General features: G+C 54.3%; 4 protein-coding genes across 4 annotated transcripts; all 4 read left to right on the plus strand.

Annotated features, from left to right (window-relative positions):
• Nucleotides 1-1,827: 1,827 nt before the first annotated feature.
• On the plus strand, nucleotides 1,828-2,516 carry DCS_07117 (nuclear transport factor 2; the record flags this gene model as incomplete). Its single annotated transcript, XM_040804403.1, has 6 exons — nucleotides 1,828-1,837; nucleotides 1,907-1,924; nucleotides 1,994-2,058; nucleotides 2,114-2,185; nucleotides 2,243-2,344; nucleotides 2,403-2,516. 6 exons carry the CDS (start codon nucleotides 1,828-1,830, stop codon nucleotides 2,514-2,516), a joined length of 381 nt encoding a protein of 126 aa, XP_040654507.1.
• Nucleotides 2,517-3,767: 1,251 nt separating this feature from the next.
• Nucleotides 3,768-6,962, plus strand: DCS_07118 (SNF2 family helicase/ATPase; the record flags this gene model as incomplete). Its single annotated transcript, XM_040804404.1, has 2 exons — nucleotides 3,768-6,554; nucleotides 6,612-6,962. The coding sequence occupies 2 exons, from the start codon at nucleotides 3,768-3,770 to the stop codon at nucleotides 6,960-6,962; spliced, it is 3,138 nt and encodes a 1,045-aa protein (XP_040654508.1).
• Nucleotides 6,963-8,359: 1,397 nt separating this feature from the next.
• DCS_07119 (BTB domain and ankyrin repeat containing protein) lies at nucleotides 8,360-13,090 on the plus strand (the record flags this gene model as incomplete). Its single annotated transcript, XM_040804405.1, has 1 exon — nucleotides 8,360-13,090. The coding sequence occupies one exon, from the start codon at nucleotides 8,360-8,362 to the stop codon at nucleotides 13,088-13,090; it is 4,731 nt and encodes a 1,576-aa protein (XP_040654509.1).
• Nucleotides 13,091-14,617: 1,527 nt separating this feature from the next.
• On the plus strand, nucleotides 14,618-15,707 carry DCS_07120 (putative mitochondrial oxodicarboxylate carrier; the record flags this gene model as incomplete). Its single annotated transcript, XM_040804406.1, has 4 exons — nucleotides 14,618-14,663; nucleotides 14,746-14,768; nucleotides 14,833-14,939; nucleotides 14,999-15,707. The coding sequence occupies 4 exons, from the start codon at nucleotides 14,618-14,620 to the stop codon at nucleotides 15,705-15,707; spliced, it is 885 nt and encodes a 294-aa protein (XP_040654510.1).
• Between the last annotated feature and the right edge of the window lie 1,454 nt (nucleotides 15,708-17,161).

The raw sequence follows: 17,161 nt of genomic DNA on the forward strand, positions 1-17,161 counted from the left end.
AGCGGTATTGTTCGGATGATGCATGAAGAAACTTGGCTTTCGCATTAGGGCACGGCTCACCAGCAGCATTCATATCACTCAAGTTGGAAAGCTTGAGGAAAGGAGTGGAAGCACCTGAGGGAATAGATGACACTCTACTTTACCTTGGACCTGGCTCTGTACTAGATCTAGATTGCCCGCCCCGACTGCTGGAGTAACCCACGCGTTCGGTGGTGTCCCCGACCGAACCGCAGCTGCAAGTTTCGTTCCCTTGGATAAGCTTTCTGGGTATACATAAGAGACAAAGCCCAGAACACGAAGAACTTTACTGGTTTGCAAAGGAAGCCACGGTAACACGTCCTGCAACGGCGATTGGACCGTCCAGGAAGGGGAAAACTACCGATGCATGCGTGAGCCGCCCAGGTTATGGGATCTGTTGGACCCGAAGACGGGATGAAAATGGTTCAGTGCCTCAAGGTCGATGCTGCCAGATTCTAGCTTGTGTACCATGTCGGCAGCAAGTAACGCGACGAGGCTCTGCAAAATCTCTGCCCCTTCACAACGTTCCCCCGTATTCAATCGTGCGTCAGCTATCGGTCTTGGATTCTACCTGCACAGTCCCGCAAGGTTGTTCAGGGCACACTGGAACGAACGCTGAACCGGTTCCATTCCCCGGATCTGCAGCATCGAGCGTGCCGTGGAAAGGTGGTCACAGAAGGTTCGTCAATGCAAAGAAAGCGAACAGAGGCAATGGCCGTGGCATGTCGCATATGGCCGCGTCGGGAGTTGGAGGGAGAGCAGGAGCAATGAAGGTTACGTCAAGGGTGAAACTGGCGAGATTGCAAGATTCAAACGGTAATATATATACACTAATATTCATCATCTCAATACGACTGCGGTAGCCACGGTGGACAATGCCTTTGGTACATCACCAGTGGCAATCGAACCATGGATCTTGCGATTATCTAGATCAACGCAACAACACGAGGAGTTGCCGGCTCATTTGAAAAGAGAAATCTAGCTAGACATCACTAGATATGCCCGCTGGGTCGATTCATCACATGGCCGAGGCCAGGCTCGATTCGATCAGTGTCATGATTCCCTAGTGCTTAACCAACGTGTCAGTCAATTGGCCATTTCCCAAGCGGTTTCGAGCAGGTTTGAAGGAAGGGGAATGAAGTCAGACTGTTGAGCTTGATATTTGAACATTCAACATGGGGATTCAGTTGGCCGTTCTTAATGGAAGATTTTGTCATCATGAAATGAACTGGGTCATGGCGTGGGGGAATACTGGGACGAGAGAGATAGACAAAAAGACACATACCAGCACAGGTTGACTGAACGCAACTGTGAGACTCGATTGCAAGTCAAAGTAAACACGAAACATCACTTGATGAAAAAAGGCGCATGCCCGTACCTGTACGCGTACTTGCACGCATGTATCGTGAGGATGGAAGAAGGAGGAAAGGAAGCGTGTGTTTTTTTTTTCCGTAATAAATGCGCGGAGTGGTGGAGTGCCACCGACAAGTGCATATCCCCCATAGTAGAGTGTGTGACCCATGCTGCATGCTAGTACTCTGTACTCCGTACGTGTATTATTACAAGTATTTATAAGTACTTATTGTAGGTGCTTTCGGATGAGGGGCAATTCAACTCAGCGCAAATCTGCACTGTATTATTACCTGCCAACCCCACCATTCGTCCCTCTGTTGTTCCGTTTCGTGCTTTCGCATCTCTTGGGCACACCTCGCGACAACCTGATCAAATCCGGCTCCTCAACCCCCCCCCTGCACTTTGCGCCTATCTTCTTGCATTTTCTGTTCACAGATTCCATACAAAATCGTCAAAATGGCCGAAAGTAAGACAGCATTCGTCACGCACCCGTCCATTCGAGACTCGTGGAGAGGCTGACCAAACAATGATGTAGGCTTCGAGGAAGTCGCCAGTATGTGCTGCCATCACACTCTCTCCCCGGCGTCGGGGCCGAACCGCTGACATGGGACACCTCGAACAGAGCAGTTCATCCAGTTCTACTACAACAGCTTCGATAGCGACCGCAAATCACTCTCTGGCCTCTACGTTCGTTTCCTCTGCACCTGCATCGGAAGCGCGCCTGCCCGCTGACCATTTGCAGCGTGAGCAATCCATGCTCACCTTCGAGTCCGCTTCGGTCCTCGGTGCCACTGCCATCGTTGACAAGCTTGCAGTATGTAATGTATCCTGTACCAAACCACCAACTGTCTTGCTGACACATGCTGTGCAGTCTCTTCCGTTCGGAAAGGTCAAGCACCAGGTCTCCACCCTTGATGCCCAGCCTGGTATGGTTCAGGGAGGCATCGTCATCCTAGTCACTGGCCAGCTTCTGGTAGGAACACCTTGCTTCTGGTCACGCTGCTGAGAAAATCTAACATGGCAACCTGCAGGTCGACGAGGAGGAGCGCCCGATGAACTACACGCAAGCTTTCCAGCTGGCTCTTGACCCCGCCAGCGGCCAGTACTTTGTTTTCAACGACATTTTCAAACTGGTCTACGGCTAAATCCCGGAGGAAAAGGCTGAGAAACGAATTTCCTTTGAGTGCCCAGGGTTGTGCGAAAGCTGCTCGATGCGCATGAGGAATATTGGCATAGGATGATAGGAGGCGGGTTTACTATCTACACGGGTGTTAATTTCACGCTGCGAACCGTGATCACTTAGACAGCCGTAGAAACCAGTCCAAGGGTGTCCAACCGACCTGAAAACAAGTTCTCATCCCAACAGTGCTGCCACGGGCACAACGCGGACGTAGTAACCTACATCCCGCAGATTCCTACAGGGGACTGGTGGATCCCAGAAGGCTGAATCGTCTTCATTTCGATGTCTGCGAAGTGAATAAAAACCTGTCACAGTCATCGACCATGGCCAGAATTGACTCGAGGGAGCTCACACTTGCAGCCTGCGTGGTCTTGGGTTGGGTTCTGTAGCAGGGTCATGATGCCAGTATACTACATGTATTTCGCGTGTTTGCCAAGTGGTCCGTCTTGGATAGCAATCCAATCCACGGATATTACTCCGTACTCCGAAAAGTAATGCTACTGGCACTGTTATCTGTGCTAAATCTACTTACTGTACGTACTCTGTGCAGCATGAATGCAATATTATCACTTACTCACAATAGTTGTACATGTAATACATGCATAACTACGGAGTAAAGTCCTCTCTCTCTACGGAGCAAGTACTGCTAGCAGTTTTACGGAATATTAACAGTAAGTAAATACTTGTACTTATTATGTGCACTGTAGTTGTAAGTACATGTACGGAGTACTTAAGTAGAAGTTACCCCACTCGCGAACTAGCCCCACCTGAGGTGCCCCCTGACTACGGAGTACTGTACAAGTACTTACTTGTAAGGACATGTAAAAATACATGTTGGTGCTACAAGTACTTACTCATAAGTACAATGTGTATAAGTACTAGCTTGGCGGTGTACTTGGTTGTACTTGCACAGGCACAGTTGCTTAGTTGCTGGGCCACCCAATTATGTCATTTGCACGCTCAAAATAAGTAAGCTGTGTAACAATGGACCCTTGACTTTGGAGTCATCGATGTTTGACGACGCACAGGCGCGAAACATTCCACCAACAGCAACAACAACAGCAACAATCGCAGCAGCAACAAGGTTGGACGAGGCGTATTTCAACTAAGCGTATCAAATACGACTCTTCACCCGAGCCACCAACTTTCTTTGAATACGTCGCAATCCTGACCCAAATAGCGCAGCGGTTTCGGTTCCCTTCCAGACGTTGCAGACATGGTTAATGAGCGGGCGCCGCCCAACCTGTCTCTCCAAACCGCGGAGAGAGCGAAGGATGGGAAACCCGCACGAGAGAGGTCACCGGACGATGACGACATCGCGTCGTTGATCAAGGGCTTCGCCTCCATCAAGAGCAAGTTTAGAGAGCCCACTTCTGGGCCCCTGAGCCGGTCGGCCTTTGGCCATCCCACAAAGATGATGTCGTCTCTTAAGCAGAAAGCGAACGTCTTCATACAGCAGAAGAGTCGCCCCGAGCACCATCTCGGCACCAAGATCAGCGGGCCTCGGCCACCGTCGTACCATGATCGCAAGGCTCCGCCGATACCTACGTTCAACTCGAATATGCCCCTCAAGACCCCCCTCAGCGGCGGCGGCGAGGAGGAGGTGTTCTATACCGATCCGAAGAAGGCCAACGACGACCTCAAGGCCTTGTTGGAGGGCGGTCTAGACGAAGACGACGACGAAGGGGATATTGAACCACAACCCGGCCAGCGCGACCTGAAGCAAGACGTGCCAACCAAGGCAGACAAACAAGATACGCGAGCGCCTCCAACTTCACAGCAGAAGAAGGGCTTCCGAGTTGGCAAGGACGGCCACGTGCCGGGTCTAAACGTCAAGCTGCTACCCCACCAGGTGGAAGGCGTCAATTGGATGCGTGGCAGAGAACTGGGGCCAGTCAAGCGAGGCAAAGTCCCTAAAGGTGGCCTTCTCGCCGACGACATGGGCTTGGGCAAGACATTGCAAACAGTCTCGTTGATTCTGACGCATCAGAAACCACTCGAAGGCGAGGAGGGATGGGACAAGCGTTTCGAAGGCATCTCGAAGACGACGTTGGTCGTCGCTCCCTTGGCCCTGATCAGGCAGTGGGAGAACGAGATCAAGAGCAGGGTCGAAAAAGCGCACGGGCTCAAGGTCTTGGTGCACCACGGCCCACAGAGGACGAAAAACTTCAAGGAGCTCACATCCTACGACGTTGTCATCACGACGTACCAAATCCTGGTATCGGAATTCGGAAGCTCATCCTCTGCCGCGAACGGCCTCAAGGCAGGCTGTTTTGGGCTCCACTGGTGGCGAGTCGTTCTGGACGAGGCCCATACCATAAAGAACCGCAACGCCAAGAGCACCAAGTCGTGCTACGCCTTGCGCTCCGAGTATCGATGGTGCTTGTCCGGAACGCCGATGCAGAACAACCTGGATGAGCTGCAGTCCCTTGTCAGGTTCCTGCGCATCGCACCTTACGATGACCTGAAGCAATGGAAGGAGCATATCGACGTGCCTCTGAAGAATGGCAAGGGCCATGTTGCCATTAGACGACTGCACAGCATTCTGCGCTGTTTCATGAAACGACGAACGAAGGAGATACTCAAGGTGGACGGGGCCTTGAACCCGGGCGGCAAACCAACTGCCGAAGGAGAAAGCTCGGCAACAGGGTTCCGACACACAAAGCGAAATGTTGTAACCATCTCGACAGAACTACCCCCAGCCGAGCGCAAGTTCTACGACCGCGTGGAGGCTCGTGCGGACAAGAGCATGGAGGCCATGATGAGGGACAAGATAAGTTATGCCAACGCCTTCACTCTTCTGTTACGTCTCCGACAGGTATGCAACCATCCGAAGTTGGTGGAGGGCAAGCTTGAGAAGGACAAGGATGCACTGTCGATTGGTTCAAGCCAACGGACGGCGGATGCGGACATGGATGCGATGGCCGACATGTTTTCAGGCATGGGCATCGTATCCAAGAACTGCAGCATATGCGGTCGAATCCTCTCCAACGTCGATGTGGACCTGGGCAGGGACAATTGCACCGAGTGTCATGAAGACCTGGAGTACTTTAAGAACGAGAAGGTGCCCGAGAGAAAGAGGACGAAGAGAAAGCACAGGGCGAAGAAAGGAAAGGGCAAAAAAGGATGCAAGAAGGCAGAGAAGGTTGGTCCGAAAGTGGAGGCCGAGAGGGAGAAGGGACCGGTGGGTCGTCGGCCACGGAACCGAAATGCCATCATCGACAGCGACGACGATGAGGGAGACGAGGGCAGCTGGCTCGTATCAAAGAAGGAGCAAGGCGAACTGCGGCTTGGAAAAGCCGGCGGTGAGGAGGACGAGAACGCCGAGGGCGGCGGGGATTGGATCGGGTCTGAGGATTCTGCCGATGACACGACCGACGACAAGGACCAGAGCAACCTGAGCGGCTTTGTTGTCGACGACGAGGTGGCTAAGAAGGAGGATGGCTATCGGTCGGCGGGCGAGGACGAGGACGATAATTCGCTGCTTTCGGTGTCTGCTCTAACAAAGCAGATGGCATCCCAGACGCTCGACGACAAGCCGACAGAAGCAAAGGACTTCGCCACTGGCTCGGGCTCGACACTGGATGCCGGTGATTCAGACGATGGCTCCGATTCCAGCAATGACGAGACGGAGCTCTACTCCACTTCCGACGACGACGACGACGACGACTACGCGGCGGCCAAAAATCAGCAGGTGTTGGCCTCGGCCAAGATTCGTGAGCTCATCAAGATCCTGCAGGCAGAGGTTCGTGAGCACAAGTTCATCGTCTTCTCTCAGTTTACATCGATGCTCGACCTTGTGGAGCCGTTTATGCGGAAGGAAGGTTTCACATTTACCCGCTACGACGGAAGCATGAAGAACGACGAGCGTGAGGAGAGCCTCCGCAGACTGCGCGAGGACAAGACGGTGCGGGTCCTGCTGTGCAGTCTGAAGTGCGGCAGCCTGGGACTCAACTTGACGGCGGCGACAAGAGTCATCATCGTGGAGCCGTTCTGGAACCCCGTAAGAGTGCCCCTTGCCGTGCATCCGACGCATACATGCTAACATGGCGGTGCAAAGTTCGTCGAGGAACAAGCCATCGATCGCGTTCACCGCCTTACGCAGACGGTGGATGTGACCGTGTACAAGCTCACGGTGGCCAATACGGTCGAGGAACGAATCCTTGAGCTTCAGGAGAAGAAGCGCTTACTAGCTGAGCAAACCATCGAGGGTGGTTCCAAGAAGGATGCTCTCAAACTTGGCATCAACGAGATCGTGGAGCTCTTCAAGCCAGGTGGTTACCAGCACGATTCCATGCCAGGGGAGTACGGATTTGCGGCCGATGAGAGACGTAGAGCGATGCAGGGGATGAATGTCCTGCGGATGAAGGCTCCGAGGAAGGAAGATGCTGTGTATGGGCGCCGATGGTAGGTGAGAATTCCCACTCATCCGTTCCTACTTAGGCACGGCTTGCGGATGCAGAGTGCGCGCATGGCATGACTGTTGGCTTTTGGAGTTTTGGATCGCCAGCGACGGTATTGGAGATGTGCATTGGTGCCAAAGACGAGATAACGGTAGATGCAAATGACTTATGATGCCGCCGAGTGCGAACCATGGCGGCGAGCCGAGTTCATTTTATGCCTCGAACGCTGCGTCATGCTTGCAAAATATCGTACGCTATCAAGCAGCTTTCTCCTGTCCCTACTAGATACCAACCAGCCAACCGGCCTAGCCAACCTAACTGTCTATTTTCCCACCTGCTTATTGATGACTTCATCTTTTATTTTGTTGATTTTGATCAAGGACGGTGTTTCTCGTCGCCTTTGGCGCGGTTTTCCTAGGAAGCTACCAACGACTCCCACAACTCCCCAGTTCAACTACTCCATTCATGGCCTGAAGCAAACAAATTTAATCGAGAAGGAAACACGTTTCAGATCCCGACCAGTTTTTGGAGGACTTGAGGGTATTTTTGGCTCCCATTACTATAGCAAAGCTGCAAGCGCTCCACATACCTACGGGTGATGTCGACGCTTCCCTAGCAGGTTTGTGACAATGATATGAAGGGAGAAGTCAGTTAAGCACTGAATGTGCTGTAGTAGCCGCATATAACACTACTAGGTACTAAGCTACAGTACATTACAGAGTACAGGCCGCTACACCGCACTCTGTACACGGTACCTACAGCGAATAGTAATACCAAATATTCCCACAACTAAGTACTTCGTACATGTACTGTAGTCCGCTTACAGCAGCAGGTATGCAGGCAGTAGGTCCCGAGCTCAGTTCGGACTAGTAGGCGTTCCGTTATGTGTGCTAGTACCTACCAGTGCCTGCATTAGGGACGGACTGCAAAACCCGACGACCTAACAAGGAATACATGAACTGTAGTTCCTATACTACGACCCTAAGTACGCTACGCACCTACTCGTTGATCTTGGCATGGTGAGCATGGCCGTCTCGCATCCGTGATCCAACACCTTCACCGTCCAAACGTATCCTCTGGGCAACACTCTCCCGCGCCCTCATTTCGTTCGCTCCAATATCTTCGGCCACGACGTTCCATCGAATGGATCACATCTGACTCTGCTGGGCCCTCTTGTCGTACATCTTGTGCTACAGTCGCGGATCAAATCAAATACCGAATCGCACCTCATCGCCATCACCATCGCGTCGTCTCGTTCTGGCACCGTCGTCCGCCGCACCCAGGCCCGTAGCGTGCTCCTCTTCGCCTTTGAAGCGCGCCTTTAAATACGCCGTGACCCGCCAGAGGCCACAGCGAGGTATCGTTTCAAGAGCTCGGAGACTCGCCGGCCACGTCCCAACCGTCCATGAGTCATCTGCTGTGGAAATACTTTTGGGAAAACGATGTCGACAGGTTTCGGCATCTTCTGGCCTCGGCCGGTCCCAATACCCATGCCTCACCAAAGGGAGCTGCGGTAAGAAGCTCGGAGGGCTCTCTCGCCGCGAGTCCCGGCGGGCTTGGCACCTCACCCCGTCCTGGCAACAAATCGCGACGACATTCGGCACATCCATCGGCACTTGGGAGGTCCAAGGATGGGGGCCTCACCTTGGGGTTGGGTCGGAGCGAAGTCAACAGTCGTGACCACGCCGGCCTGACGATTCTATTGCGCGCAGCCTCCTCGACGAAACCCAATGCTCGCGATTTCGTCCAGGCCCTCATCGAACACCCGGCCATCGATCTGTACATCCAAGACCCCGAGAGCGGCTGGAATGCCCTTCATCGTTCTCTCTATTCGGGAAACGTGTCCATCGCGCGCATGCTCCTGGCAAGAGAGCGCTTCGACTTGTCGACACCTACTCTGTCCTCGGCCGGCAAGGTCGGCTTGTTGATCAAGACCAAGGATAACGAAGGCCACAGCCCTTTCGATCTTTACAACGCCACCGTAGCGACTCGATCGCTTAGGCAAGCGCAAGCTTCTTTGACCTCGAGTGCCGGTTCCACAAGCGGATGTGTCGAAGATGAGCAAGCCCAAGGATTGGTGGCGCCCGTCAACACCTCCCAGCGCTTCGGCGAGCCAGCCGAAGGTGGTGAGCTGTACGTGTTTGGGAGCAACAAGAATCATTCACTCGGCGTCGGAGATGAAGACGACCGTCAATTTCCCGAGCGAATCATGCTCCGACGACCGGTCGAGCTGCTGCACCGCTTCCACGAGTCCTACCTCGACCAACACGGCTTGGAGCCGCCCCCGTCGCGTCCCGCCGTGGAGGATATCCCGTCCTTGATCCGCGACAGGCCACTGGTGATTCGGGATGTGGTCATGTCCAAACTTCACACTGCCATCCTCACCACCGATGTCGTTTCCAACCTCTACATCTGCGGCGTCGGCAGAGGGGGCAGGCTCGGCGTCGGCGATGAGAATACCCGTTTCAAGTTTGCGCCGGTGCAGGGTCCGTTTACCGATCGAAAGGTGCGGAACATCGCTCTCGGCCAGAACCACTCTTTGGCTGTTGCTGGCCAGGGCGAGCTTTGGACTTGGGGCCTCAATGTCGATTCGCAGCTCGGCTACCTTCTTCCGCCCCCCTCGCGTCCCGACGAAGAGCCCATGAGCCTCACACCCCGTCAAGTGTTTGGCTCGTTGAAGAAGGAGATTGTCCTCGGCGTTGCCGCTTCCGCCATCCACTCCGCCGCTCACACAGGCGCCTCGCTCTACTGCTGGGGGCGTAACCAGGGCCAGCTCGGCCTCATGGATGCCGATTCGCGCTCTCTCGATGTCCAGCAGACGCCCCGAAGGGTTGCTGCATCGCTGCTTTCGGTGCCCATCGAGATGATATCCGCCACCGACAAGGCAACGTCGTGTTTGCTGTCGAACCACACGGTCTGGGTCTTCACAAACTACGGATACAACCTGATCAAGTTTCCGATCCCGGACCTCTTTACCAACCACAACCTTGCCTCTGCCTCTTTCACCGGCAGATACGACCCCAGTCGGAAAGACATTCGCTACATCACATCAGGTGCCGACATCATTGCGGCGCTCACGACGCATGGCGACGTCTTCACCATCGAGCTCAACCACATAGTCGATGGCAAGCAGCCTGCCGGCTCGACGACGAACCCCGTAAAGATTAAAGGAGCCGTCTCGCAACCCCAATGCATCTGGGATTCGAGAAAGGACGGTGCCACCTCCGTTGCCGTTGGCGAGCACGGCTCCATCATCATCGGGACAAAATCAGGCGCCGTGTGGAAAAGGGTCAAGTGGGCAAAGGGTCAGAACGTGGCCTTTACTGGCCTCTCTGACACAAGAAAGAAAGGCTTCAAGTTTGAGCGAATCCCGTGCATCACTGGTTGCGTTAGGGTACAGAGCTCCATATTTGGAGCCTATGCTGCCGTTCGAAAGGACAGCAGCATCATGTCCAACCAGATTGCCGTTGCGAAACCGTCGCTTTGCGATGACCTGGGTGCACTCATGTGCATTCGAGACTTCAGGACGTCCGAAGAAATGGCCGCCAACAAGCCGTGGGATGCTGCCTCTGCGAGGCAACGGTTAGGGTCGGTGCCGTTTGAGATCCTGCGGTGCGAAAATCTAGAGCAAGAGCTGTCACGGTGGCTGGAAATCAACTCCTTCAAGTTCGATGGCATCGACGTGGAAATACGAACAACGATGGCACCGGATATAAAGATACCCGTCCATGGCTGCATTCTCGCAGGCCGGAGCTCCGTCCTGCGTCACGCGCTGGCCGAGTTCCGCGACACTGACGACGGCATTACTTCGTATTCGGACACCTTCCTGATCGAAAACGTACGCGGCAGAATACTTCTCACGATGCAGGGCGTCGACATTCTCACCCTGTTGAACATTGTCGTTTTCGCATACCAGGACGATATCATCCCCGTGTGGAAGTACACGCGAGAATCTCCATCCGAAGCATTCCGCTTCCGCCAAGTCCGTTCAGAACTCATGAAACTTGCGACAAAGTTGCAAATGCGCACCCTCGAGATGGCTTCGCGATTACAGGTCAACGTGGAACCGTCGTTGTCCGCAGACATGAAAAAAGCCTTGTCCGATGGCGAATTCCTAAGCAACGGCGACGTTACCATCCAGCTCGATGGCGCCGAGCTGACAGCCCATAGTCAAGTCTTGTGCCAGAGATGCCCTTTCTTTCATGCCATATTTCACGGACGATCGCAAGGCAGGTGGCTCACATCTCGTCGCAACGAGGCGGGCGCTGCCGAGAAAGTGCCCATCGATCTGAAGCACATACGTCCGGATACGTTCGAATACATTCTGGAGCATCTCTACGCCGATTCGGGCCAAGAGATGTTCAACGATGTCGCCCTGCCTACCTTGGATGACTTTGCCGAACTTGTCCTGGACGTCATGGGCGTCGCCAACGAGCTGATGCTGGACCGTTTGTCGCAAGTCTGTCAATCTCTGATGGGCAAGTTTGCCAGCACGCGCAACATTGCCAACCTTCTCAATGAAATCAGCCCCTGCTCGGTGAAGACGTTCAAGGAAGCCGGGCTGGAGTATGTCTGCCTGCAGTTGGAGTGCATGTTAGAGAACCACCTGCTCGACGATCTCGACGAAGATCTGCTTCAGGACCTCGACGAAGTTGTTCGGGACAATCAGATGGCCCGGTTTCCATGCTCGAGAAGCGGAAGAGCCGACTTGTTGTTACACCACAAATACCCTGACCTGGGGCCGGATATCGAAGATGAACGTCGACGTCGTGTGAAGGAAATGGCTTTCAGGGCGGCTCAACGAGGTGAGGAGCGGAAGCATGGCTCGGCATGCAAAGGGCGGAATACAACCCATGAGGAATCTGTCGTCGCGACACCAAGGTCGGATGATGTTCGCCGGAAATCCAGTGCTTGTATGAACGGACCCTTGAGTCCTAGCCTGCGCCGAAAAGCATCCCGTGGAGATATGATGTTCAGCATGGATGAGGATGTGTCCCGGATGAATGACAGTCCCAAGTCACCAAACGTAGGCCCTCCCGAGTTCAGTCCGGATCTTACGACGAAAGACATGCCGCGGCGGTCGGGAGCATGGCGAGACAATAGGGGTGCTTCTGCAGGCTCGAGAGCTTCTCTCGCGGAGGTTGCATGCGCCGAAGCGGCCACGAGTGAATGCACGGCTCCTCATCCACCAGCCACTCCAACTAGGACGACCAGCGGTCCATGGGCGTCTCCTACCCCGGCTTCTTCGTCAAGAATGGGCATAAAGGACATCATATTCGAGGCCTCGACGAAGTCGACTCCAGCAACCGACTTGGCGGCGAAACCAGTCAAGAACACGGCGGCCAGCCATCCGCCGGCGAAGATGTCACAGAAAGATCGCAAGAAGCGGCTTCAGATGGAGGCGGAAGCGATGGAGCTGGCACTTGCGGAAGACAAAAAGGCCGGACGAGCTACGTGGGAAGATGCCAAGCCCGGCAACCGACCTGCTCCTTGGAAGTCGACAGCAGCGCCTGCGAAACACAACTTTGGAGACGCGTCTCCGACAGCCCTTCGGGATTCCACGCCGGCCAAGACGAAGCCAGTCATCTCCTTGGACGCTGAGCAGAGCCGTCGAAGAACGGTGTCGCCCGACACGAGGTTTCCTGGCCAAGGACGGGGGATCAACTCTACCATTGCAGCCTCGCCATCGTCGAGCCATGCCGGCAAATCTCCACTCGTACCACATTCCAAATCCTACATTACCCCCGCCACAAAGGTGGGCTTTACAATGGCGGCGAGAAGCATGGAAAACATCATCGAGCAGCAAAGACGTGAGCAGGAGCTAGTGAAGGAGGCCGTGGCCAAGAGGTCGCTTCAAGATATCCAACAGGAGCAGGCTTTCCAGGAGTGGTGGGATCAAGAGAGCAGACGCGCTCAAGAAGAGGAGGCCAGACGGCAAGCAAGGAACCAGGATAAAGTTCCTTCTGGTCGCGGCCGTAGCCGGAAGAGGAGGGGCGGGGGCGACAAAAGCAAGGGCAAAGGTCCCGAGGCCTTTCACGGGGCTGATCAAGGTGGCGAAGGCTCAAGAGCGCCCAGCGGTGTGCCTCCAACACGGCGGATGATGCATGGCGCCAAAGGAAAAGGCGGCAAACATTGATTCAACCACCGGTTAGGCGACTGCCGTGCACACGGGGCCATGGCTGATTGGGCGTCCAGCCTCGGGGTTTGGAGCCTCGCTGCAGGCGATGATCTCGATACAGTATCAGGCTGACTCTGAGGGAGGTATCTGCGGTCGACGCCCGCGCCGCCGTGTGCTGCACGTCATTACCCCCTGCGACTGCGGTCGCATTCATTCGGACGAGGGAGGAGGCGAATATGGCGGATGGAAGTGAATGGCTGCGGTTGCCCTATTTCCGCAAGTGGTGTGGCAAGTTCTCGCATATTTAGATACCCCATGAAGCGCACCGATGAGAATGCCCGTTGCGGACCTTGTCCTCGTCACCGGTCTGCGAGGTCTTTCTGCTGTACGGAGTGCTCCGTACTATAGTACAAGTACTTTGTTCACGTATTTATATCTAATTGCAAAAGCAGAACGCGGTGGATAGATATGAGGACGGCGGGTGACAAGACGGCGAAAAGCAAAGCGTGCTTACTGGTATAGGGGAATATACTTGGTGTAGTGGGAGAGTAAGCGCAAGCAAGGTGATGATGGCCATGAGTGCGGTGTTTACAACCGGCGGTCGGAAGGTCGGATTGCTAGTGTTCGCGGGGGAATCGTTCGTGGAAAACAAATCCGAAGGATGAATGGCCTGGCTGGCGGATTGGGATATGATTGGTATTATCATGCAGCATTGGAATCGGGGTTGAACATTCTCCAGCTGCTATGGTAAACTGTACTGTACGTGATGCTACAGTACAAGTGAGTACAAGTGAGTACAAGTGAGTACAACCTAGTTTCAAGTACGAGGTACGGTACTCCGCACGGAGTCTGGAGTATTTATTACCTGTACCTCCTGTAAGTACTTGGTTGAACCCCTAGAGTACAGCGCAGTTGGCCATCATGAAGTGGGAGCCTTCCACTGTGCTGTAGGTGTCGTCACTGCACCGAGTGGGAATCCAAATGGGCGTTAGCGGTTCCATCAGGGAACCTGTAGACATGTCGCCTGCCATTTACAGGCCCAAGGCCGCTGTGGGGCATGGAGGAGTCTGCTACTCCGTACGGAGTACTTACAGTAATACTTACAGGCTAGCTTAGCCCCGACTGAGTGCAACTGTAATTATTGTACAATATTTTAGGTGTACTGTAAGTGCAGGGACAAGTACCCTTACAGTAAGTAGTACTGGAACACACCCATTGGCACATGTGCTGTGGACCCAAGTAACGCTCTGTACTTACGGAGTAAGTACAGTAGGTTCTCCGTAGTAAATACTTAATCAGGTTATTCAGGTACTGAACAAGCCGCGACGCTAGTCAACCGAAGTTTGAGGCGATTTTCGTGTACAGAGCTCGGAGCGCGGATAATTATCCGACGATCGCTGCTCAATCTTCAGGCCCAGCCGTCCTCGCTCGCTTGCGCCCACCCCTACTCCCGCGACTGCCGATACCGACAGTGCCGTTTCACGCCGACCATTGTTGCCGGCTTCGTCCAGTCATCTCCGTCGTCGTTGCCGAAAGCCGCCCATCATGTCGCAGGAGAAGTCGCTGCCCTTCCAGTACCAGTTCGCCGCAGGTAATTCTGCCCGCCATCGCTTGCCCTCCTCCCGCGTGCGGTTCCGAAAAAGGTCAACGTCACACTAATGCTCTCAACCCAGGCGCGATCGCCGGCGTTTCCGAGGTTGGACCCTTTCGTTGGCCTACTCGCGACGCTTCCACGGCTGACGTCGCTTCCGTCTCGCTAGATCCTGTGCCTCTACCCTCTGGACGTGCTCAAGACTAGGATTCAGCTGCAGACGGGCAAGTCCCATGGCATGGTGGCCTGCTTCAAGGACATTGTGAAGAATGAGGGGTACTTCTCGGCTGCCGCCCTTGACCGGTTGCCCGAACCTTTGGCTCACCGTCGTCCAGCTTTTCACGTCTCTATCGAGGCATCACCGCCCCGATCCTCATGGAAGCGCCGAAGCGAGCGACGAAATTCGCGGCCAACGACGAATGGGGCAGGTTCTACCGCAAGCTTTTCAACAGCCCCCAGATGACCCAGTCTCTCTCCGTCCTCACGGGCGCCACCGCGGGCGCCACCGAAAGCTTCGTCGTCGTTCCCTTCGAGCTCGTCAAGATCCGACTGCAGGACCGGGCGTCGGCCGGAAAGTACAGCGGCCCGATGGACTGCGTCACCAAGATCGTTCGCAGCGAGGGCCCTCTGGCGCTGTACCAGGGGCTCGAGAGCACCATGTGGCGTCACATCGTCTGGAACGCCGGTTACTTTGGCTGCATCTTCCAGGTTCGACAGCTGATGCCGAAAGCCGAGACGAAACGCGGCCAGATGCTGAACGACCTCATCTCCGGTTCCATCGGCGGCACCATCGGCACCGCCTTCAACTGCGGATTCGACGTGGTGAAGAGCCGGATCCAGAACACTCCTCGGGTCCCTGGTCAGGTCCCCAAGTACAACTGGACATTCCCCTCCATCTTCACCATCGTCCGGGAGGAGGGACCGGCCGCCCTGTACAAGGGATTCCTACCCAAGGTCCTGCGACTCGGCCCCGGCGGCGGTATCCTCTTGGTCGTCTACACCACCGTCATGGAGAGTTTCGCCAAGTATCATTACTCGAAATAGAAGCAATAGATGAATAGATGATCATGTCGCGACCGGCCAGTCTCTGTCCATGGCAGTTATTTTCTTCGCAAGCGCAGCCAGCCCGTCCAGCATGGCACCACTTGGGCGGTCTACAGCATGTGAGCAACTAAAGTGCGGCGGCAGGAAAATGGCCAGGGCATGAGATTCAGATATGCCGCCTTCAGGGAAGTCAACGGCAGCTAGGCATCGCACTACAGTACTCGCTGTGCTACAGCACATGTGCAGAGGATGTCGGACAAAGATTATCGGCAGATACGGACTGCTAGGAAGATGTGTTCGACCCCCTCCGGTGAGGTCAGGAGGATATCGCACAGAAAGGACGCACACAACAGCAAGCAAGCAAGTACTTGGGTGTAGTAGAAGATTGGCAGCTGGCCAAGATAAGGATCATGATGAAGACGATGGAGGGAGAGGTGAGAGAAGGCGGCGGGATACATGTAGGTACAAGTCCGGCTTGGGGATTGGCATGGGCAATTATCTACTAGGTAAGTAGTTGTACTCCGTACAGTACGGAGCACTTACATGTTCTGGGCTCGTGCCTACTTACAGTACATTAGTTGTACATGCACGTGAACTGTACGCGCAAGTGCACGCACGCACGAATGGTATGCTACAAGTACTCTTCTGGTTCTGGTACTCCGTCCAGCGCACAGGTATTACTCGGTAATACAGTACTTACTATCATGTACACCTACTTGTTCTAGTATGCATTTCTCTCTGTGCCGACGAGTTCATGTACATGCACTCCATACTCTGTAATGTACTTGTAGCTGAATGTGGCGACCCACCATGCTATAGGTGTTCGCCAACCAGGCAAACCTCTGGGCCAGCCATCGGAGGTCAGTGACTCAGGTCACCACGCACCAGCATGAGCCCGTTCGCTTCCTTTATCTCCCCAATTCCCTGGTCAGGCAGACATCTCCGAAGAGAGGACGATGGCGAAGGGATGATGGGCACGCATAACACCTCGTTTGTCAGTCCCGGCTGAGTTGTTGACCCGCAATTTGTACGAATAGCATGTTTACACGCTCGAGACCCAAAGCACTTGTACATGGACCGAGTACTTGCTCCCAACTGCTACATGCACTGTAATCGTGTGTACATGTGCTGTTGGTACTACGCAGAGCCTCCACGATGAACGCCAGTACGTAAGTACTCGTACAAGTACTTGTACAGTATACATGTACTTACTTAAGTACTCCGTACTCAAGTACGGTAGATGTTCAAGTACTTACTTAAGTACTAGGTGCTGATAACAAGGTACATGTACTGTACTTACATGTACTTCTCGACTCTGCCTTGCTGCCTGCGCACATTCCCTGCCTCGTGCTTAGTTATGGCTTGGTATCAATGGGAACCATCAATTTCATCCTCGCAACTCATGTTTCATCGTCTCACGGCCTACCGGAGCCATCGTCCTTTCGTCCTTTCGT

Source organism: Drechmeria coniospora, chromosome 03 (assembly GCF_001625195.1).
Source record: "Drechmeria coniospora strain ARSEF 6962 chromosome 03, whole genome shotgun sequence".
Lineage (NCBI taxonomy): Eukaryota > Fungi > Ascomycota > Sordariomycetes > Hypocreales > Ophiocordycipitaceae > Drechmeria > Drechmeria coniospora.